Below are 22,888 nucleotides of genomic sequence, written 5' to 3'. Positions count from 1 at the left end.
CATAAAAATGGAAAGCGAGCTAAAGAAAACACTCCAAACTCTGCTTCTGCTCATCATTCAGCACTAAAGGTACACACACTCTGTCAATTCTCTTATATACTCTTTCATTCTAGATTTCTAGAATGTTTGATTATCACATCACTCTAAATGTATAGACTATAAAGTTCACAAACATAAAGAGGGATCCTAGTGGGCCAAGCCAATCTTTCCTTTTCTCTAAACTAAAACTGGGGAAATGCATAGAGTGTTCTGGGCTTCAGACATGATTTCATTTCAGAATTCCTTGAGAGAGAAAAACGCCTGGTTAGGCTTTGTGTATGTAGTGTGTGCCTTCCTTGGTTTACAGCTATGTTGTTATTATGCTGTTTGTTACTTATGTATGTTATGTTGCAGCTATTTTAAATAGTTTTGTCCATTTGTTCTGGCCTGAAACAAATTGGCCCTTTGAAACATATCTTTGTGTGTTGTACGTAGACCACATTGCTTAGCAGAGTTCAGTGATGCAAATGCATGTCAAGTTGATCAACAGATTGTATTATTCGCCAGTGCAATAACAGTACTGAAATGAAGGCTAAAAGCGCATTAAAGGGGGCCTTAAAAAAAAAAAAAATTAATAATAATATATATACTGTATATATATTTAAGTAACTAAATAGTTACTTTTCACAGTAACGCATTACTTTTTGGTGTAAGTAACTAAGTTAGTAACGGAGTTACTTTTGAAATAAAGTAACTAGTAACTGTAACTAGTTACTGGTTTTCAGTAACTAACCCAACACTGCTTACAGAGGTGACGATTTGACCAAATTTTGTTCTACGTCTTGGTGTATTGCAATCACCTTTGGACAAGGCCCTAGTTCTCCGTCCTTCACTGTTTCTTCTCTGAATGAATTAATCTAATGGTAGGGGTGCAAGCGCATTTAAAACTTTGTAGATGAGACAAGCATCCATAAAGATCTGGTGGCTATCCAGATCAATAATGTCAAGTTTTTTTTAGAATAATACAATTGTGGAAGTGCATTGGTTTCCTGTCAAGGATTTTAACTGCCCTTTTGAAGAGAGACTTGATGGGCTTTAGTACAGTTTCTGTTGCGTGTGTCCAAATAGTGAAACAATAATTTATATGTGAGAATATCATGGCATGCATATAGACTTTAGCCGTCTTGGAAGTGAGGAATGGTCTTATGTGATTGAAATTTGACAGATTGTTTTTAACAATATTTGTGATTTTTTTTAACATGCGCTTTGAATGATAAATTTGTGTCAAAGACCACTCCAAGATATTTGAATTTTTCTACGATATCAAGACTCTCTCCATTAACCACTACAGACGGTTGATTGCCCTCTGCTAACTTACAAGAGAAGAACATAGTCTTTTTGGTATTGAGGTGTAAACAGGATTCACTGCTGATAGTTTTGTCGCAGCTTCTTGTTTTGATTTAGCTTGGACATTGTGGGGAGGCGGGGCCAGGGGATCGACAACGAGCCCGCTCCAAGATGGCGGTGAGGAGGCGTGGCCGGTAGTCCGTCAGCGGGGCAGGGCACACCGGGGCCCGCTCCAAGATGGCGGCGAGGAGGCGTGGACCCGCGTCCAAATGGACTACTGGTGCGTGGGTCGGGCAGCTGGGCCCAATCAGGTAATCCCCTCTCTGTAAAGCGTGACAGCCGAGAGAGACAGGGAGAGAGTTGGAGAGCCAGCAGCCACGCATGCAGCGAGAGACGGAGAGAGAGGCCGGAGCCAGAGAGAAGCGGACGCCCAGCGAGAGCGGAAAAGAGCGCAAGACACACGGCGACGCCCGCAGCTGGAGGGAAGGAGCGAAGAGAGAGAGAGAGTGAGAGCGCGAGGAAGACGACGTGCTGCTGGAGAGCGGACGGAGGAGCGAGCAGGGAACGGCGAGGCTGAAAAGCAATCCGCAAAAGACTTGTTTTATTGAAATAATAAAGAAGTCTACACCTGCTCAGCACAATGTCCTTCCTTGATGGCCCTACGAACCCGGACGACAGTCAGAGTCGTTCACAGACATAGAGCACTGTATCATCAGCATATAATTGCAAATGAACATCTGGGCAGATTGTAGGTAAGTCGTTTACATAGAGACTGAACAGAATTGGGTCCAAGATAGAGCCTTGGGGTACCCCTGTTGAACAGCTAAGGAAAGGTGACATTGAGTTTCCGACCTGAACAGTCTGTTTTCTATTTGACAAGTATATGATCTCATCCAGCAGAGTGCACTATCAGAGATATTAAAGTGGGACATTTTTTAAATTAATACATTATGATTTAGTGAGTCAAAAGCTCTTTTCAGATCCAGGAAGACAGCTCCCACATAACCACCGTAATCCAACATACCTCTGATGTTCTCATGAAAATAACAAATTGCGGTTTCGGTTGAATGGTATTTCTGAAAACCAAACCAATATTTTAGTGTAATGTCCAAACATTTGACTGGTACTGTAAACTAAAGCACCGTTTTTTTTTAAAACAGTGACAGTGTCAGTGTTGTTGCTGTGAAGCTCCAAAAAAAGGCACACAAGTACAGTACATTATTACATTATTTGTGTTTAAACACACTGTAAATATGAGAAACATTTTTGCAGGCAGTGAAGACCATGATCAAAATCTGAGTATTAAACATGTTCCACATAATTACAAACCTCTAAATTGAACCACTAAAAATTACGGGAGATGATTTACATAATGTACCTGCACCTTTCTTTCTTTTTTTACAGTATTAATAATTTGTGGGACTGACTGCCTTTATACAACAGCGAAGTGTATGTAAATATTGTTGAATAAGAGTATGAAATATTTTTTAAGACAGAGGAAGAAAAAAATCTTGTGTCGTCTACTTGCTTAATTATATAAAAAAAATATATAATACAGACGATACAACGGCCTACATCAGGGGTCCCCAAACTTTTTGACCCGGGGGCCGCATTGGAATAAAAAAAAATGTGGCCAGGGGCCACTCTACATATATATATATATATATATATATATATATATATATATATATATATATATATATATATATATATATATATATATATATATATATATATATATATGTACAAACGTATATATATATATATATATATATATATATATATATATATATATATATATATATATATATATATATATATATATATATATATATATATATATATATATATATATATATATATATATATATATATATATATATATATATATGTATATATATATATATATATATGGTAATTGAAATTGTAGATGCGGACAGACTCACTGCATTCAGAGCATCTTTCTTGTTCGGACAAAGGCGTTCAAACACTTCTTTACAAACTACCCATCAGTGAATGCCTTTCCACAGCTAGCAATTATTTTAGCTACCTCGAAGCTGGCCTGAAGAGATGACAGGTTTGCCTGTGTTTGGCATAGCATTTTACTCTGCTGGGCAGCAAATTCCCGGTTTAGCATAGCCAGCTTTTCTCCTCTCACTTTGCCCAGCGAGCTCGCATACTGCCCTCCGTAGCGAGTTTCATAGTGTCGCCAAATGTTAAATTCTTTAAACACCGCCACTGTGTCTTTGCAGATTAGACAAACTGCAAAAAGTCAAAACTCTACACTCGGAAACTATTTTTCCCCAACGATTTCGCCATTTTTTTTCCTCGCGCACTAATTGACTGAAAGAGCTCGCACTTGACGTCACGTTATCAATGGGAAAATGCATTTTCAGACAATATGATTTGCCTGAGCGGATAGCAGACCCCAAGAGTAACAAGCGGTAGAAAATGCATTGATGAATGGGTGAGAAAGGATACATTAAAAAATTATTTAAAAAATAAATAAAACGTGTTTTATTTTAACTTGGGACTTCCCGCGGGCCAGATTTTGGATGATGGCAGTAGTTTGGGGACCCCTGGCCTACATGGTTGTCGCTACACTCTAGTGGGCTCGCCTGCTTCGTTCTTCTGCGGGACGTTATCGTCCTCGCGCTTGTCCTCCAGATAGAGCGTGTCCATCTTCTGAGGCTGCACGTATGTGTAGAAGTAGGACATGATGGAGAAGACGACGACGACACTGAGTAGCAACCCAGCAAACAGCAGAAATTCTTTCCACTGCCAAAGATAGAAATCAGCATATATATGAAATAAGAATGAGATTAAATTACTAATTGTGTCGTATTTTAGAGAGTGAATCGAATAGAACTGGTAGAGCGGATCCTCTTAAACCCAACATTATATTTTCCAGTACGTCCTTCGATACAACTTTTCCCTGTTTTAATAAGTGTAGAGTATTTTTGTTTAAAACATTTATTATTTGTGGAAAAATCCACCCATTTGCGCTGTTTCTGGAGTTCAAATCCCAGCCGAGTCATACCAAAGACTATAAAAATGGGACCCATAACCTCCCTGCTTGGCACTCAGCAACAAAGGGTTGGAGTTGGGGGTTAAATCACCAACAGGATTCCCGGGCGCGGCGCCGCTGCTGCCCACTGCTCCCCAAGGGGATGGGACAAATGCAGAGGACAAATTTCACCACATCTAGTGTGTGTGTGACAATCATTGGTACTTTAATCTTTAATCTTAAAAATAGGCCAGGTTATTTTTGTTTTTTTTTTCAGAAAAATAATCTCATTCAACCTAAATCTAAAAGTTAGGACAATCTTAAAATGTTAATAATAAGCTAAAAGTGCAACAGAGACATGCAAAGACTGACGGCTTTAGCTATCCACCTGAAGAGGTACACAAGAGAAGTAGAGTCCAGGAGAATAAACATGATGTTCTGCAATAACCGGGCTAACGTCGACTCTCAGTGGCAAAGTAGCAAGACTGGAACAGACCCACCCAAGGCTGAGACTGAGCAATATTGGAGGAGTATCTGGGAGAAAGAGGAATCACACAACACCAACGCTCAATGGCTGGCAGACTTACAGAGCACAGCAACCTCCCAGAAAAAGACCCAGTAGTCATAACAGTGGCAGATATCCAAGCAAGAGTGTCCAAGATGGAGAGCTGGACATGATTCACACTTACTTCCTTCCGTAAGAAGCTAACTGCACTCCATGAACAACTATGCAGCACAAATGAACCAGCTGCTAACTCTAGGTCCGACAGTCCTGATCATGAAAGAGCCCAAAAAGTAAACAGTACCATCAAACTAGCGACTTATAACCTGCTACAGCACCACATGGAAGCTCCTATTAGGCACTGTTGCAGCCAAAGTGAGTAGGGACATGGATCAATACATGAGCATATTGATAATAACACTAGGGGAGCCAAACATCAGCCACTAGTTGACAAGGGGGATGCAAAACAACAACATATACCACCATTTTTTATTATTTATTTTGTACTTTTTAAATTCGATCTCAATTCTGTACACTGCTGCTGGAATTTAAATTTTCCTGAGGGAACTCTCCTGAAGGAATCAATAAAGTACTATCTATCTATCTAGCTATCTAAGAAAGCCTATGATTCAAAGCCACCCACATGGATACTGGAGTGCCTAGAACTGTTTAATATCAACAGGACGCTAAGATCCTTCATCAAGAACTCGATGAGGCTGTGGAAGACAACTCTGGAGGCCAAATCAAAGCAAATTGCACAGGTGAGCATCAAAGGTGGCATATTATTATCCATCCATCCATTTCCTACCACTTGTCCCTCTTTTATTGTATACAGTCATGGTCAAAAGTTTACATACACTTGTAAAGAACATAATGTCATGGCTGTCTTGAGTTTCCAATAATTTCTACAACTCTTATTTTTTTGTGATAGAGTGATTGGAGCACATACTTGTTGGTCACAAAAAACATTCATGAAGTTTAATTATTTTATGAATTTCTTATGGGTCTACTGAAAATGTGACCAAATCTGCTGGGTCAAAAGTATACATACAGTAATGTTAATATTTGGTTACATGTCCCTTGGCAAGTTTCACTGCAATAAGGCGCTTTTGGTAGCCATCCACAAGCTTCTGTTTGAATTTTTCACCACTCCTCTTGACAAAATTGGTGCAGTTCAGCTAAATGTGTTGGTTTTCTGACATGGACTTGTTTCTTCAGCATTGTCCACACGTCAGGACTTTGGGAAGGCCATTCTAAAACCTTAATTCTAGCCTGATTTAGCCATTCCTTTACCACTTTTGACGTGTGTTTGGAGTCATTGTCCAGTTGGAACACCCAACTGCGCCCAAGACCCAACCTCCGGGCTGATGATAGGTTGTCCTGAAGAATTTGGAGGTAATCTTCGTTTTTCATTGTCCCATTTACTCTCTGTAAAGCACCAGTTCCATTGGCAGCAAAACAGGCCCAGAGCCTAATACTACCACCACCATGCTTGACGATAGGAATGATGTTCCTGGGATTTAAGGCCTCACCTTTTCTCCTCTAAACATATTGCTGGGTATTGTGGCCAAACAGCTCAATTTTTGTTTCATCTGACATCACATGGACAAAGATAAAACCTTCTGGAGGTAAGTTCTGTGGTTTTAGAATGGCCTTCCCAAAGTCTTGACTTAAACCCGATTGAGAACATGCGGACAATGCTGAAGAAACAAGTCCATGTCAGAAAACCAACAAATTTAGCTGAACTGTACCAATTTTGTCAAGAGGAGGGTTCAAAAATTAAACCGGAAGCTTGCCAGAAGCTTGTGGATGGCTACCAAAAGCGCCCTATTGCAGTGAAACTTGCCAAGGGACATGTAACAAAATATTTACATTGTTGTATGTATACTTTTGACCCAGCAGATTTGGTCACATTTTCAGTAGACTCATAATAAATTCATTTAAAAAAAAAACTTCATGAATGTTTTGTACCTAACAAGTATGTGACCCAATCACTCTATCACAAAAAAATAAGAGTTGTAGAAATTATTGGAAACTCAAGACAGCCATGACATTATGTTCTTTACAAGTGTATGTAAACTTTTGACCACGACTGTATATATTCCAAGGAGATGCTCTGCCCTACTGCTGTTCTACATGGGCCTGAACCCCTTCAGTCAGATCATAACCAAGAGTGGTTTTCATATCGGTTTAGAAGTGGAACAACAATCAGCCAACTCCTCTTCATGGATGACAATAACTGTACGCCTAGAACAAGTGTGACATCGACTCCCTGATTCACATGAGAAGACTATACAGAAACAACATCGCAATGGCATTGGGACGAGATAAGTGTGGGCAAATTATATCTATAATGATATCGAGAATTACATCTAGACGAGGGAAGATGATCGCAACTGAAGGGGTTGAACGACCTACGGGCAACATAAGAGACATACAGGTCAAATATAAATACCCGGGATCCCACAGGACAATGATAATGCTGAGGAGGCTGCTCAGAGGTCAGCCTCAGCCAAATATCTACAGAGGGTAAAGCAGATCCTGAAAAGCTAGCTGAAATGTCAAGAAAAAGATCAAGGCCATTAACACCTATGCCCTGGATACTGAAACAGATGCAAGCCATTGATATCAAGACAAGAAAGCTTCTTACAATGCATGGAGGATTCCACTTTAAGTCCAGCATCCTTCAGCTATACACAAATCAAAAAGAGGGGGACGAAGGACTAGTGAGTGTCACAGGCACTATACAGGAGGAAACAACAGTCATCCAGGAATACATGAAAAAGATGACTCACAGGGTGACCTGAAATGACTCAGGCAACAGAAGCCTAGTAAGAAGCAGGATCAAACAGGCTGTCATGGAGAGACAAGCCTGTGCATGGCATGTACCGCTGACAAATTGAAGAAATGGCTGACATTGAGAAAACATACTAGTGATAAAAGGCTGGACTGAAAGACAGCACAGAGGCACTAATTGTGGCAGCACAACAATACAAGATCAATAGAGGCGGGGTCAGATATAACCAAAGGTAGTTAAAAACAATCAGGCCAAGATTCTGTGGGAGCCCCGGATCCAGACTTGCAACATTGTGGTGGCTAAGCAGCCTGACAAAGTGTTGGTGGATTAATATCAGAAGAGGTGGTGATAAATGTAGCAATCCCCAGCGATAGCAACATCTGCAAAATGGACAAGGAAAAGCTTGAGAAATACCAAGAAGTGAAGGATGAGCTAGCTAAAATGTGGGGTGTGAAGCAACACTAGTGCTAATAGTGATGGGGGACTGGGGGTAGTAAACCCCCAGTTGGGTGGATGACTCCAGCAGATAGCAGGAACAACATCTGACATCTCCTTCCAGAAGAACACAATTTTGGGAAAGATTACGATCCTGCGCAGGACCCTCAAGTTGCCAGGGTTCTGGTAGAGGATCCGAGCTTAAAGGCCTACTGAAATGAATTTTTTTTATTTAAACGGGGATAGCAGATCTATTCTATGTGTCATACTTGATCATTTCGCGATATTGCCATATTTTTGCTGAAAGGATTTAGTATAGAACAACGACGATAAAGATTGCAACTTTTGGTATCTGATAAAAAAAAGGCTTGCACCTACCGGAAGTAGCGTGACGTAGTCAGTTGAACATATACGCAAAGTTCCCTATTGTTTACAATGATGGCCGCATGAAGTGAGAGAGATTCGGACCGAGAAAGCGACAATTTCCCCATTAATTTGAGCGAGGATGAAAGATTTGTGGATGAGTAAAGTGCAAGTGAAGGACTAGTGGGGAGTTGAAGCTATTCAGATAGGGAAGATGCTGTGAGAGCCGGGGGTGACCTGATATTCAGCTGGGAATGACTACAACAGTAAATAAACACAAGACATATATATACTCTATTAGCCACAACACAACCAGGCTTATATTTAATATGCCACAAATTAATCCTGCATAAAAACACCTGCGTGTTTGTTATGCTAGCTCCTAGCTCCTCTGCTAGCTCCTAGCTCCATAGAACACGCCAATACAATTCAAACACCTGATCAACACACACAATCACTCAGCCCAAAAGACCGTTTACCTAACCCAAGGTTCATAAAGCTTATATATTTTTAAAAAGTTACGTACGTGACGCGCACATACGGTCAAGTTATCGAATGTTTAGCAGCCAAGGCTGCATACTCACGGTACCTGATATTCAGCTGGGAATGACTACAACAGTAAATAAACACAAGACATATATATACTCTATTAGCCACAACACAACCAGGCTTATATTTAATATGCCACAAATTAATCCTGCATAATAACACCTGCGTGTTTGTTATGCTAGCTCCTAGCTCCTCTGCTAGCTCCTAGCTCCATAGAACACGCCAATACAATTCAAACACCTGATCAACACACACAATCACTCAGCCCAAAAGACCGTTCACCTAACCCAAGGTTCATAAAGCTTATATATTTTTAAAAAGTTACGTACGTGACGCGCACTTACGGTACGGTACGTGTTATGCTAGCTCCTAGCTCCTCTGCTAGCTCCTAGCTCCATAGAACACGCCAATACAATTCAAACACATGATCAACACACACAATCACTCAGCCCAAAAGACCGTTCACCTAACCCAAGGTTCATAAAGCTTATATATTTTAAAAAAGTTACGTACATACGCAAAAAAAAGCCAAAGCTGCATACTCACAGTAGCACGTCTGCGTCTTTGTCATCCAAATCAAAGTAATCCTGGTAAGAGTCTGTGTTGTCCCAGTTCTCTACAGGCGTCTGTGTATCCAAATCAAAAGTCCTCCTGGTTAGAGTCTCTGTTATCCGAGTTCTTCCATCTTGACTGCATCTTTCGGGAATGTAAACAAAGAAGCGCCGGCTGTGTACTGTTGTGGCTGACTACGTTCGAAAAATACGTCCATTTCGCACCGACAACTTTCTTCTTTGCTTGCTTGGCTTCCTTCTCCATAATGCAATGAACATGATTGAAACAGATTCACGAACACAGATGTCCAGAATACTGTGGAATTATGAAATGAAAACAGAGCTTTTTCGTGTTGGCTTCAATGTGGAAGGCATACCCGTGTTCGCCGGGCTACGTCACACGCATACGTCATCCTCAGAGGCGTTTCGAACCGGAAGTTTAGCGGCAAATTTAAAATGTCACTTTATAAGTTAACCCGGCCGTATTGGCATGTGTTATAATGTTAAGATTTCATCATTGATATATAAACTATCAGACTGCGTGGTCGGTAGTAGTGGGTTTCAGTAGGCCTTTAAAGATGATACCTACACCCGGGTAGGCAAGAGGACATTTTTCTTTCTTGTGCATAACAATTCATGATCTCAAGTACTGTACAACTAATTAACCTGGCCAACATTGCTACTACTTCACTACCCCCAGACATGGTGTTAACAACAGAGTCAACCAGTGCTACTGGAGTTGACTGTCCCCTGTGAGGACCGGATTGGCAAAGCCAATGAGCGCAAGAGGGCCAAATACTCTGAGCTCACTGCAATATTCCGGAGCAGTGGCTGGAAATACGGCTGCAAACTAATCGAAGTTGGTTGCAGGACTGCAGTCGAGGCCGTAAAAAAGGCCTTCCGGTGGCTGTGGATTTGTAGGGGGATTCCTAGTGCGCTACTTGAACACAAGTCGGGTTCTGATTACCGCTGGTTGGGTCGCCCAGGGGAGTGTGTCTGTTGATTTAAGACCTGAAACACTCTATGACCCCAAGTTTACCACTGATGACGTGTTTAAGTATCACCGTAAGGTGTATGTTAGTACTACCAGCCATGAACACATTCATTATGGCAAATGTTGAGTCCCACCTGCTCTAGATCCACCCAATGCACCACCATCAACACAATGACGTCTCCGAAGGCGATGGTCATTAGCCACACGGCCAGCAGCACTGACTTCATGCTGGCAGGAGCCTGCATGGAGATCACATCCATGCTCAGCTACAGAACACCTGCTTCTAACCTGCAACAGAAAACTAACCTGTGAGTAGGAAAATTCTAGACCCGTGGGGATAAACATGACCTCCCCCAGTGTCATGAGAAGGTACTGAGGGATCTGCCAGGTGACGTGCACATTGTTGGGCTCCACGTCCACCATCTTGTGGGGCACCATCCTACCTGAGTCCTGGAAGAAAACAGGGCCGAGTTAGGACTCTGTCAGGATGGACGGCACACAAGCAGAGAACTTCCTGACCTCCACTAAGATGATAGTGTAGGAGGCTCCAAAGTCCAGAAGACCCAAGTCGAGGTCAGAGAATGTCTTGGACCTGAGGCTACAGCTCACCTTGTTGTACCTGCAAGAAGACACAATATTTCATTCAGAACACATTTGTGTCCATTAAGGGGCTTCTTCCGCAGCAAACTCCTCCTAACAGACCCTTATAGAGTATGCTTTGTGCAATGGTAACAAAAAAGGGTCTTCTTCAAAGTGTCCCCACAAAGTAGAAAGCATACGAAAGTCAAAAATGTCTTGCTGAGATGAAGAATTAATATTCGGGGATAGCTAAGGACTCCAGTCCAATCTCTTATTGATTCATTCATTGAATAAAAAGCTACTTTTTGTTAGCAAAGAAACAATCTGCGTCAAAAAGAAAACAGGAAGTGATGTCACACACACTCACTTTCCCCTCTTTACTGTCTTATTGGCGGAGACGTTGTAATCTGAGGACACATGAAACATCTTGTTTCCCACCGTGACGTTGACCGCCTCCGACAACGTGTTGAGGAACCTGTAGGGTCATACGTGTCACAACAACGCTAGCTTGTCTTAGCATAAAAGACAACGCAACGGAAGTATCTAAATGTACCTGAGAAGAGGAGCACCTTCCTCATTCTTCTTGATGTGATCCTGCACCTGAAGAAGCACAAAGGTATTTATTGAAGGAAGCTTTATGTGTTTTTGTATCGTCACACACCAGTGAGCATCGTGTTCCATTGGCCGAGGGCTGCAGGATGAGACTGTACGCCTCCTGCTGGACAAACATGACGTCGCACTCAGAAGAGAACCCGCTCAAGCGGACGTCGACGCAGACGTTGTTGCTGGGTGCCCCTAGTTGGAGAGTCACGTAATGTGCAGGGTCCTGACACCAACACAGAGATACTTTATCATGGTCTTTATTCAGTGGTGTTTCTTTCCCACCTGGAGGTACGGGATGGGCTCAGGAAAAGGGTCTTCTTTAGGAAAGTGGAGACGAACAACCCCTGGTGCCAAGTTGAATACCTGAAGCAGACACTTCCCAACTGGTGCTGGATCCACCACCGTTTTCTACAACATAAACATCAGAGGACAACATTTCAAAGGGCAGTGTCACGGCTAGTTACACTAGGCCATGCCTTATGTTGCGTTTGTTAGTGTTCTCCTGTGTTTAGTGCTAGTTCCTGTCCTGCGCTCTTATTTTGGTGGCACTTCCTGTTTCGATGGTGTTTTTTCGTAACTGCTTTATGCCTGCCTTTGAGCACTTTCCCCCTCACCTGTTTTCTGTTTGTGATTAGCTCTATTTAAGTTGAGCTTGCAACCCCATGGTTTTGTCAGGAAATTATTCTCTGTTCACGAGTGACGATAGACGATCCTTTTTGATGCTAAGCTCTAGTATGCACTACTTTGTGGACGCCGTTTGCTTTTTTGCTGCATTCCAGCATGTTGTTTTGTTTCTTTCATAGTCTGGCCGTTCATAGCACTTCACTTCTGCTCTCGCTTTTTGATTTGTCTGTTCAATTAATAAATAACCTTTTTACTGCACGCTGCTACCTCGTTCGTCTGCATCTTTAAAATCACTACAACCTCCGACATCTTCCACGACGCCTCGCTTGACACCACTTGACAGAATGTCCCAACCACGTGATTTTGCAAACAAGGAATTCGATTTTTTGGGCAAATCTGGAGGAAGAGGCTTCGCGGTACGAGAGACTTTAATATGGGGGCCAGATGGCTTTCTGGTCCCAATATACTCTTGTTGGCCGAGTGCCGAGCCTGCGTGTCGTCTACGAATGCGGAAGCCACCTTCATCAAGCCGTCACAACGCGCAGCCTCCTCTGCTACAGGGGGCTCAAACACAGCACGCCTCCTCTCCTAAGGGACTGGAATACGGGAATCCCATTGATCACTTTGCCTCCTCATTCACTGCTTGGGCTATTAGCCAGTGCTCAAGCTTCCCAGAGCCCACTCACCCTGTTCTTCTTCTCCAGCTCAGGTCGAGGGTCGGTCGCTCCTCCCTCAAACCAGGGAAAACGTCTGGTATCTGCTTCCTGAGGGGGGGACTAGGGCTGGTAGCTGTTCAACTGGGGAGGCACAGCTGCATCCAGCCAGGCTGCTAATTCCTGCTCGGCCCTCGCCGCCATCGTCTCCAGTGGGTCTTTCCACGCCGCCGCCGCCATCATCGTCTCCAGTGGGTCTTTGCAGGACACCGCCGCCATCATCGTCTCCAGCGGGTCTTTTCACGACGCCGCGATCATCGTCTCCAGCGGGTCTTTCCACGACGCCACCATCAACGTCTCCAACGGGCTCATCGTCGCTTCTTGTCCTGGAGTCAGTCAATGTCAGCTCAGTGGAGTCAGTCACCTGTTTTCTGTTTGTGAATAGCATTATTTAAGCTGAGTTTGCGACACCATGGTTTTGTCGGGACATTATTCTCTGTTCACGGGTGATGATAGATGATCCTTTATGATGCTAAGCTCTACTACGCACTACTTTTTGTTGACGCCGTCTGCTCCACATTTCCAAGTAAGTGTTAAGTGTTTTTGCTGCGTTCCAACAGTTGTTTTGTTTCTTTCATAGTCTGACCTTTTAGAGCACTTCCCTTCTGCTCTCGTTTTTTGTTTTTTATGCTTAATAATAAACACCCCTTTTTACTGCACACTGCTACCTTGTTTGTCTGCATCTTTAAAATCACTACAACACCTCGCTTGACACCGCTTGACAGGCAGTTGTGTGTTGTTTCTTTTCTTAAAATAATCCATTGGCCGGCGTTTTGAAGCCCACCCACACATTCAGGTTTAGGGTTAGGCCTAAACCTAACCCTGCCCCCTACTCTTTTGCAATTGGTCAAGGGTCGAGGCACAGCCCTTACTTTCATCCCTCAGTTACATGCTAATATTCATCAGCAAACAGCTGTGAAGTGGCGAGAGCAGAGGAGCAAATGAAAGTTGGAGGAGTTTGTACTGGACAACGTGTTGAGAGCTCAAGCTTTTAGCTTGTCAGCAAGCGCTCTCTTCTCTCAATCTGCAGACGTGGGTTGAAGACCCAGATGAGACACAGGGACTGGGCAAGCAGGGGTACAATCAGCTGACAGTCCAAACAGTTCCTTCATGATCTTCTCTCTCAGATCCGTTGTGCTTGCGGGGCTCTCTCCCCAGTCTAGATATTCAGTGGTGATAATGAAACCACCCCCACGTTGACCTGTTGTCCCCTTAGTATAGCATCTTGGTGTAATCTCCCAATGGGATAGCAACATTTAGTTACCGATAATTCAACACTGAGCGATTAGTTTTTTCTTATTTATTGTGGATGCAGGGTTTTGAAGAATCAATCATATTCTGTGCATGCATCTCATTTTGCTAAATCAATGAGTAAATGAGTAACAAACCATTATCCCCCCGCGAACAAAACCCCAAGTTACTTGAACTTCTCCAGTCGGATCCCTGACCCGCAAATGGCACGCCACCCTTTTCCGAGCAAGACCCATGGACTTAATTAAAGGTGCTTACTTTTATCCCTATCGGTTCACACTCGGCTGTGATCCTATACAGCGAGAGTTGAAGATCACAGCCTGATGAAGCCAGTAGGACCACATCACCTGCCAAAAGCGGAGACCTAATCCTGCAGCCACCAAACCGGATCTCTTCAACTCCCTGAATGCGCCTAGAAATGATGTCCATAAAAGTTATGACCGAATCAGTAACAAAAGGCAGCCCTGGCAAACTCTAACCCTCGATGGAAACGGTTTTGACTTACTGCTGGCAATGTGGCCAAAGCGCTGACACCAGTCATACAGGGAATGGTCCGCCAATATTGGATCTGTGATGAACACAAAAGTCCAAAAACAAAGTACCGCTCGGGTTCAGATAAGTTGGGCCTTTTCTCCCAATCACTCCTCTTCGGGTCTCACTATCATTGCCAACGTTAGCTTTGAAGTCGTCACCCGAAACGTATTACCCAAGGAAGCACTCTCCAGAACACCGTCTAAAGAATCCAAAAAGAGCGGGTACTCTCTAAATACATGAGCGCAAACAACAGTCGGGACCCATCCCCCCTCCCAGTGGTGGAGGGAGATTACCCTCACAACTACTAGGTTAGGTTAAACAGCAACATACAAGATTGCCACTCCACCTTGTTGCCTGCACTGCTTGCAACACCGGGGGAGAGTCCAACCTCTCTTGAGAGGACTGGTTCCAGATCCCTTGCTGTGCATCAAGGAATGTATCGAGCCGGAACGTCTCAACCTCACGCACCAGCTCAGGCTCTTTCCCCCCAAAGAGGTGACAAGCTCCGTGCCAAGAGCTAGGTAATGCAGCCGAGGATTGTATTAGTCCCTGCCGTCGGTTACTACCATGCTTACAATGCACTGACCCTTTTGGCATCTCTTATGAGTGGCAAGCCCATTGGAGGGGGAACCCACGCTGCCTCTTCAATGAGTGCAGGCCTAAACGCCACTGTTAGTTTTGACAGCATTTTTTAAATTTAGTTTTAGTCATAGTCTTTTGACAAAAATGTATTTTAGTTTTAGTCATATTTTGGACATCTAAGTGAATTTAGTTTTAGTCGACGAAAGTCCTCAACCTTTTAGTTGACTAAAATTACAGTAAATTTCGTCAACTACAATAAAGTATAGCGTAACAACACATCTTTATTAATCATTTATTATTGCAGAGCATCTCAAAAACTAAATTCATAACAAGACCTGCACTCTTTGAATATTTCAATAAGTACATTTCACACTAACCCTATTGTGTGTTGCTATTAGGGATGCAAACCGAGTACCGGTATTTTTTAGTACCGGTTCCTAATTGGGTTGGTCCTCCTGGACCACGAAGATTCTGGACTAACGGTGCTGCTATTTATCCAGCTGACCGTGGTAATTATGACACACTGTCACATTCGCTTCAGCTGCCGTTGCATACACATAACAAATCAACTTGTAATAATTACAAATAGGGAGCAACACCACACAAAAGCTTGCAACACCACAATTCATCCTCAAGAGTCCCTCAAAGTCTTGCACGCTAATAAGAGCTCTACAGTTTTAAGTGAACGCTGCTTAACTCACTACCGCCGCTAACAGGCTTCATCAACCGTCCTCATAACAATCCATTAATCCACAGGCTAATAATAACCTAGGCTGACCATATTCTGAAATCCCAAAAAGAGGACACATATATGCGTGCCAAGGCGGGCAGCACGCCAAGGCCGGGACTAGGTGGCAATTTGCCAATGATACTCGAACTTGCTTTATAAATAATATATTTTTTTAAATAAAGCATTTTTTCTCCTCTGTTGACAGCAGTGTTGGCGCTAGGAATTTTCAAAATGGGGTCCCAGGGACCCCATCAAGTCATAAAAATGGGGTCCCACAGTAAATTTTTGGGGTCCCACTTTTTTGTAAGCGTTTTGAAAACAAATGACAAATGTATGCATTATCCTTTTATATCTCACATTCTATATTGTGTTTTGGAAAAAGGTTGTCATAAACGTTACTTAATTCATTAAAAAAGATAATACAAAAGAAAACAAATGTGTATACATATGTAAATGTATTCAGTTATAAACATTCATACACTTTCTTCTTTCCTTCATGGATCTAAACTTTACCGCTGCTGGTAGTTTTTTCTATGTTTGTATTTAATAAGTTATAGGTGTATTTATTTCAGTATAAAAGTGTAAAAAGTGTTTTGCTTGGGTCATGAAATGATGATAATGGTGTGCCAGGGCATACATACATTTTATATTTAACGCTTAAATCTCTGGAGTCTACATCAACTTCAGATCTATTCCTCATTTCAAAATGTTTTAGTTTTTTTATGTTGTTTTTTTTGTTTGTTTGTTTTCTGCCCTTTTTTGTCAAACAAAACTATGTTTTTTATGGCAAACACACAAAATATGCAAAATCTTCCACCAAAAATATTTTTCAAAGTGGAATATTTGATGTGAAGTAATCGGAACCTCTGATAGGTCAATAATTCATAATAACATTGATTTTGATTCAATATTATGTTTTGAGCAATGACCGTTGGAAAGAAAAAAAAAAACAGCTTTGTTTTATTAGTCAACATTGCAACTTTTTCTAAATTACATTTCACTTTTAAGCTTTTTTATTTCACTTTTGTTATGTTTTTGTTTATTTTAATAGTATTTTTTTAATGTGCCGTGGGCCTTTAAAACATTAGCTGTGGGCCACAAATGGTAAAAAAATGTTTAACAAAATGTATAATCTGCGTCCTTTCTGATTTCAATGCGTTAAAAAGACACAAAAAGTGTGTTAACGCCAACACTGCTTGACAGTATAACAAAATAAGTCACTTATATTCTGTAACATTCACAGTTTTGGAAAAAAAAGTGCAGAGGTAGAAATATTCAAAATAACCTCTTGTATACAATGTAAACAAATAATGCCTCAAAACAAGTTAAATAAATTTAAACAAAAAACAGCAGACGAGCTCTCGCCCTGCACAGCTGTTTTGTGCTTTGTAGTGTCGATATGGGCTTGTAGATCTTTATTTGCCACAGATACATACGTTGCTGCTTTGCACACAGTGCATTCTGCTTTCCATATGTCACGGCCAGGACCAAAACACAAATACTTTTCCCGCAAATCATCCGTGAAGTTGCATTTACATTTCGGCATTTCTTATTCTCATGTCTCTCTCCACTCACTAGCTCTCTCGCTCTGTCCCTCCCTCACGAATGTTGGTACGTGTGCGCACCTTCAGTTGTTTTTTTTTAACCCCTTCTTAACTTAACCTTGGGCGTACATTGAAAATACACGCAACCCTAACTCAAAATGCCGGACATTTGAGGCATTTAAGAAACCCCGCCCAGACACCCCAGACACCCCCGCAAAAGAGGACATGTCCGGGGAAAAGAGGACGTATGGTCAGCCTAAATAACCACTCAAATGAGTGAGAAATTGAAGTAATACAATAACCCATAAAGGTGCTCTGACACATGATAAAATCCTCTGACAGGTCCGTAGCCCGTCTGATGTCACTCCATCTCCGCACATTTGCGACGTGGCATTAATAAGACACCTTGCTTAAATGTGTTTCAATTAGTTCTGTCTCTTGACTCTACAACTGGACTATTGAGCATTACACTTGATCACCAAGTCTTTTTATTCTTATTGTTCACACAACAGAGACACATACATAGGTCGCTAGCTGTCAACCTCTGGTCCGTCACTCATATTATCATATACGTCTGTGTGCAACATAAACACAAAACTATTTGTATTGTTACAAAATGCTTGCTTGCTTAGGCGGTCCATCGTAGTCGAAGATGACGTAGCTTCCATTTTGTTGCTCTGGTCGGTGGCTATCGTTGCTGACGACGATGCCACTCCATATGACTATGAAGTCCGATCCTGGAACCACACGTCCTGCCACAGTGGGGCCTGGATCAGGGGGCTGGGATGGTTCTGGAACTGCATGGTGGTGTCTTCGCCTCCGCTGATCTCTCCGGTGTTGGTTCCGACACTCCTCCAGATACATGACCCCGTCATGGCATAGCGAGCGCCACAGCGATCGATTGGCTGCAGCTGTCTCAAGTTCGTAGGGTTTGATGTTGCACCTCTTCAATATCCCTTTCAGTTGGTCTTTGTACCGCAGCTTTTGTCCTCCGGGCTTTCTGCTGGCTGAAAGGAGCTGACCATAAAGCATCTGACGAGGCAATCGGTGTCCTGGCATCCGGATGGTGTGACCAACCCACGGGAGTTGTCGCTGTGCCAGGGTGGCCTCTATGCTTATGGACTCAGTGTGCTGTAAGATGTCCGTATGAGGAACTCGATCCTGCCATGTGATGCCAAGAATGCGTTGGAGACATCTGATGTTAAATGCATCAAGGCAGCGGATGTGTCTGCGGTATATTGTCCAGGCTTCTGACCCATACAGCAGAGTTGAAACACACACCGCCCTGTAGACAGACACTTTCGTTGAGGTTCGAAGGTGGTTGTTTTCAAACACCCGGGAGCGCAGTCTTCCAAAGGCAGAGGAGGCTGAGTTTATACGAGCCTGGATGTCATCATCGAACTGGCATGTTGGGGTCAGAGTACTGCCGAGGTAGCAAAACTGCTCAACGAGTTTGAGGGGTGTGCCGCTGATGGTAAAGACAGGGGGTGTAGGGGATGGGGACCTCTCCTGGATGAGAACCTCTGTTTTCTGGATGTTGATCACCAGACCTAGTGAGCGGTAGACTGATGACATGGTGTCTAGTGCATGCTGCATGGCATCAGGAGTGTGGGCGAGGAGTGCGCAGTCGTCTGCATATTGCAGCTCCTGGATGTTGGTGCCTGACATCTTCGTCTTTGCCTGTAGGCGCCGGATGTTGAATAGGCTCCAATCCAGGCGAAACTCGATGGAGACACCACTATCCTTTGTGATGGACTGGCGGAATAGGAGTGTGGCTGCTGCCAGGAAAAGATTGAAGATCGTTGGGGCCAGTACACACCCCTGCTTCAACCCTACTTTCACTGGGAAAGAGGGGGACTGTTCACTGCCTACAAGTACACAGGCCTGCATACCATCGTGAAACTGTTTTAGGATGCTGAGAAACTTGGGGGGGACACCAAACTTCTTGAGGATGCTCCAGAGCAAATCACGGTCAACTGTGTCAAAGGCCTTGGTGGGGTCAATAAAGGTAATGTAGAGGTCCTTGTTTTGTTCCCTGCATTTCTCCCGGATTTGACGGGCAGCGAAGATCATGTCTAGAGTACTTTGGTTCTTTCTGAAGCCACACTGTGTCTCTGGGAGGATGCCCTCTGTTAAAAATGAAAGGCGAGAAAGCATAATTTTCGCAAGTACCTTGCCGGCCACTGAGAGAAGGGAGATGCCACGACTGTTTCCACAAGATGATTTATCTCCTTTCTTCTTGTAGATGGTGACAATGTTGCTGTCTTTCCATTCTTGAGGTAGGGCCTCCCTGTGCCAGATGGCTAGTATGAAGTGAAACAGCTTCCGCTTCAGTACATAGCCTCCCTTCTTCAGTATCTCAGCCGGAATTCCGTCAGGGCCAGGGCTCTTGTTGTTTTTGAGGCTCCTGATTGCAGTAAGGACCTCACTGAACATGGGGGGATCATCAAGGAAGGGAGAAGGCGGGAGATCTGGGAGTGCATTGAGCACTGATGGATCAGAGGGGTTTATTTTATTGAGCAGTGAGTCGAAGTGCTCAGCCCAACGCTCAAGAATTTGTTGTTTATCCTTGAATAACACGTGTCCGTCTGCGGATCTTACTGGAGCGATGCTTCGCTTTTGTGGGCCATAGATGGATTTTGCAGCAGCGTAGAATGCGTAGGTATTATTAGCATCTGCATATCCCTGGATCTCCTGGGCTTTTTTGAGCCACCACTCATTTTCCATGAACCGCAGTTGTTTCTGTGTCTCAGCTCTGGTTGTTTTATAATGGTGGAGGAGTGATGGAGAGTGAGGGTTGGAGAGCAGGGGAGCATGGGCTTTGCGCTTGGCGTCCAGCAGCTCCTGTATTTCTACCGAGCTGTTGTCGAACCAGTCTTGATGGTGCTTCTGAGTAAAGCCGATGGTTTCAGAGGCAGCTTGATTTAATGTTGACCTCAGTTTTGCCCACTCACTGTCCATGTCACAGGTGGTACCGTAATCCTCCAAGGTGGAAAGCCCCGTAGCTAGCTTGCTGCGGTAGTGAGATGTACACTCTGGAGAATCCAGGGCCCTGCAGTTCAGTCGCTTTCTTGGCTGCTGTTTCTTGTGCGGGGGTTGGATTTTCATCCTCAGCTTGGATCTGATCAGCCGGTGGTCAGTCCAGCATTCAGCCCCACGTAAGGCCCTGGTTATGCAGACGTCTTGTCGATCTTGTTGCCGTGTAATTATATAGTCCAGCAGGTGCCAATGTTTGGACCGTGGGTGCATCCAAGATGTTATGTATTTCTTTTTTAACTGAAAAATTGTGTTAGTGATGAGAAGTTGGTGCTCAGAGCACAGAGAGAGGAGTCAAATGCCGTTGTTGTTTATTTTCCCAGATCCATGAGGCCCGATTATTTTAGTCCAGAGCTGGGCATCTGTGCCAACTCGGGCATTGAAGTCACCCATGAGGACAAGCTTATCGGACTTAGGGACTCTGGATAGGGCAGCCGCAAGAGACTCGTAGAAGGCATCGTTGATGTTGCTATCAGCATCCAGGGTAGGGGCATACGCACTGAGTAGCGTAGCAAACCGGCCTTTCACCAGGGGGATACGCCAGGTCATGAGCCGCTCACTGATGCCTTGGGGGGGGCTCTGGGATGTTATTGAGTAATTTGCTTTTTATAGCAAAGCCAACTTCATGGAGCCTACGTTCGCCTTCTGGGAGACCCTTCCAGAAGAAGGTGTAGCCTTCACCGACTTCTGTCTGGGAGTCTTCACCCGACAACCGAGTTTCGCTGAGTGCTGCGATGTCGACATTGTATCTCTTGAGCTCATGTGCTAACTCCATGGAGCCTACGTTCGCCTTCTGGGAGACCCTTCCAGAAGAAGGTGTAGCCTTCACCGACTTCTGTCTGGGAGTCTTCACCCGACAACCGAGTTTCGCTGAGTGCTGCGATGTCGACATTGTATCTCTTGAGCTCATGTGCAAGGAGCGCCGTCCGTCTATGAGGTCTCTCCGTCCCATCCTGCGTGTCGAGGAGGGTGCGGACATTCCAGGTAGCCAGGTGTATAGTCATATGCTTTCCTTTGTTATGTTTTCGACCGCAGTAGGGGATGCCTTGGTGGCTGCGGCTTGCCACCCAGGTGTGAGGAACAGACAATTTTTGGGTCACCTTTTCCAGACCCTTCCCCAATTTGGGGTGAGCAGTGCGGACCCTAAATAGGGCTGCTCAGTCACATGGGCAGCTGCCGAAGGAAGATCATGTTCCTGATCCCAATCTTCACAACGACCATCACACCCATGCCGCCTCTGTGCAGGATTCAAGCTAGGAGCTCCCAGTCACATCCTTGACCTGCCCCCATCGCTTTATCCTGTCGCCAGAGGACTTTTCGGAAGAAGCTGAAGCCTGCGCAAAGAGTGTATTTGTGTGAGGGATGGTGCGCGCAGTTCCTTCCCCCACAATCTTGGCCACACCAACCATATTCCAGTGGCACGAGAAAAACTCGAGACGACCTTCAGGTGAGTGCAGTTGCAGGGGACTGCCAGAGATCCGGTCTGCTGGAAACCTGCCCATGTGTGTGTCCCCGGAGCACAGATTTTTCATTTGGGGTTTACTCCCGTAGCCATACTGCCTCCCGGTTTTACCCACATGGCTGTGGGGTGCCTTCGGCACATTGCTTTTCTGTCAGGGTGTGCTCCCTTAGCCTTTGCCTAAATAAGCTGACCCACAAGGCAATGGGGCTATTTACCCATAGTTGGGGCAGGGTTGACGGGCGTCAGGGCGTGTTCCACACAAAGGTGGGCCTATACGCCACGTCTCTGGGGCCCACTGCTGCTCCGAGATCCCCTTCAGTTTAGTTCGGGGTCTGCAAAGACCCTTATCCGTGTGTGGCCACGAGGAGGCACTGAAGGAGTCTTGGTGGTGGAGAGGCTTTGTACCAGCAGGAGGAGACTTACACACTCTGCTCCTCTTTTCACCCCCCAAAGGGGGCTAGCTGGCGGCGGTAGCTGTAAGCAGAGAGTAGCAAGCAGAAAGCAACATGCACTATCTACAGACATCTCTCTACTTCTACTGCACTAGACGCGTCACACACCCTGTGTAGATACACACACACGTTACAAAATGCACACCCACATAACATGCTAATTGATTGTATTGATTTATATGAAATATTTGATACAACATATCGTTTAAAAGGTCTGTGCTCTGTACAGGAGTCCATAAATTATATTTCCAGAT

The 22,888-nt window shown here is 44.0% G+C and overlaps 1 protein-coding gene across 1 annotated transcript in view; it reads right to left on the bottom strand.

The window, feature by feature from the left end:
- Window positions 1-3,542: 3,542 nt before the first annotated feature.
- The window catches only part of LOC133663029 (solute carrier family 15 member 2-like), a 30,060-nt gene continuing 10,714 nt past the window's right edge, over window positions 3,543-22,888 (bottom strand). The window contains exons 16-23 of the mRNA XM_062067209.1: window positions 11,989-12,114; window positions 11,765-11,929; window positions 11,657-11,703; window positions 11,471-11,578; window positions 11,044-11,143; window positions 10,831-10,974; window positions 10,659-10,763; window positions 3,543-4,104 (exon numbers count right to left, since the gene is read on the bottom strand). Coding sequence (XP_061923193.1) covers window positions 3,925-4,104; window positions 10,659-10,763; window positions 10,831-10,974; window positions 11,044-11,143; window positions 11,471-11,578; window positions 11,657-11,703; window positions 11,765-11,929; window positions 11,989-12,114 — 975 coding nt within the window. The 3' untranslated portion in view covers window positions 3,543-3,924. The remainder of the gene's footprint in view (window positions 4,105-10,658; window positions 10,764-10,830; window positions 10,975-11,043; window positions 11,144-11,470; window positions 11,579-11,656; window positions 11,704-11,764; window positions 11,930-11,988; window positions 12,115-22,888) is intronic.

Source organism: Entelurus aequoreus, linkage group LG13 (assembly GCF_033978785.1).
Source record: "Entelurus aequoreus isolate RoL-2023_Sb linkage group LG13, RoL_Eaeq_v1.1, whole genome shotgun sequence".
NCBI lineage: Eukaryota > Metazoa > Chordata > Actinopteri > Syngnathiformes > Syngnathidae > Entelurus > Entelurus aequoreus.
Note: the sequence above shows the minus strand (reverse complement) of the source record. Positions and strands in the feature narration are given on the sequence as shown.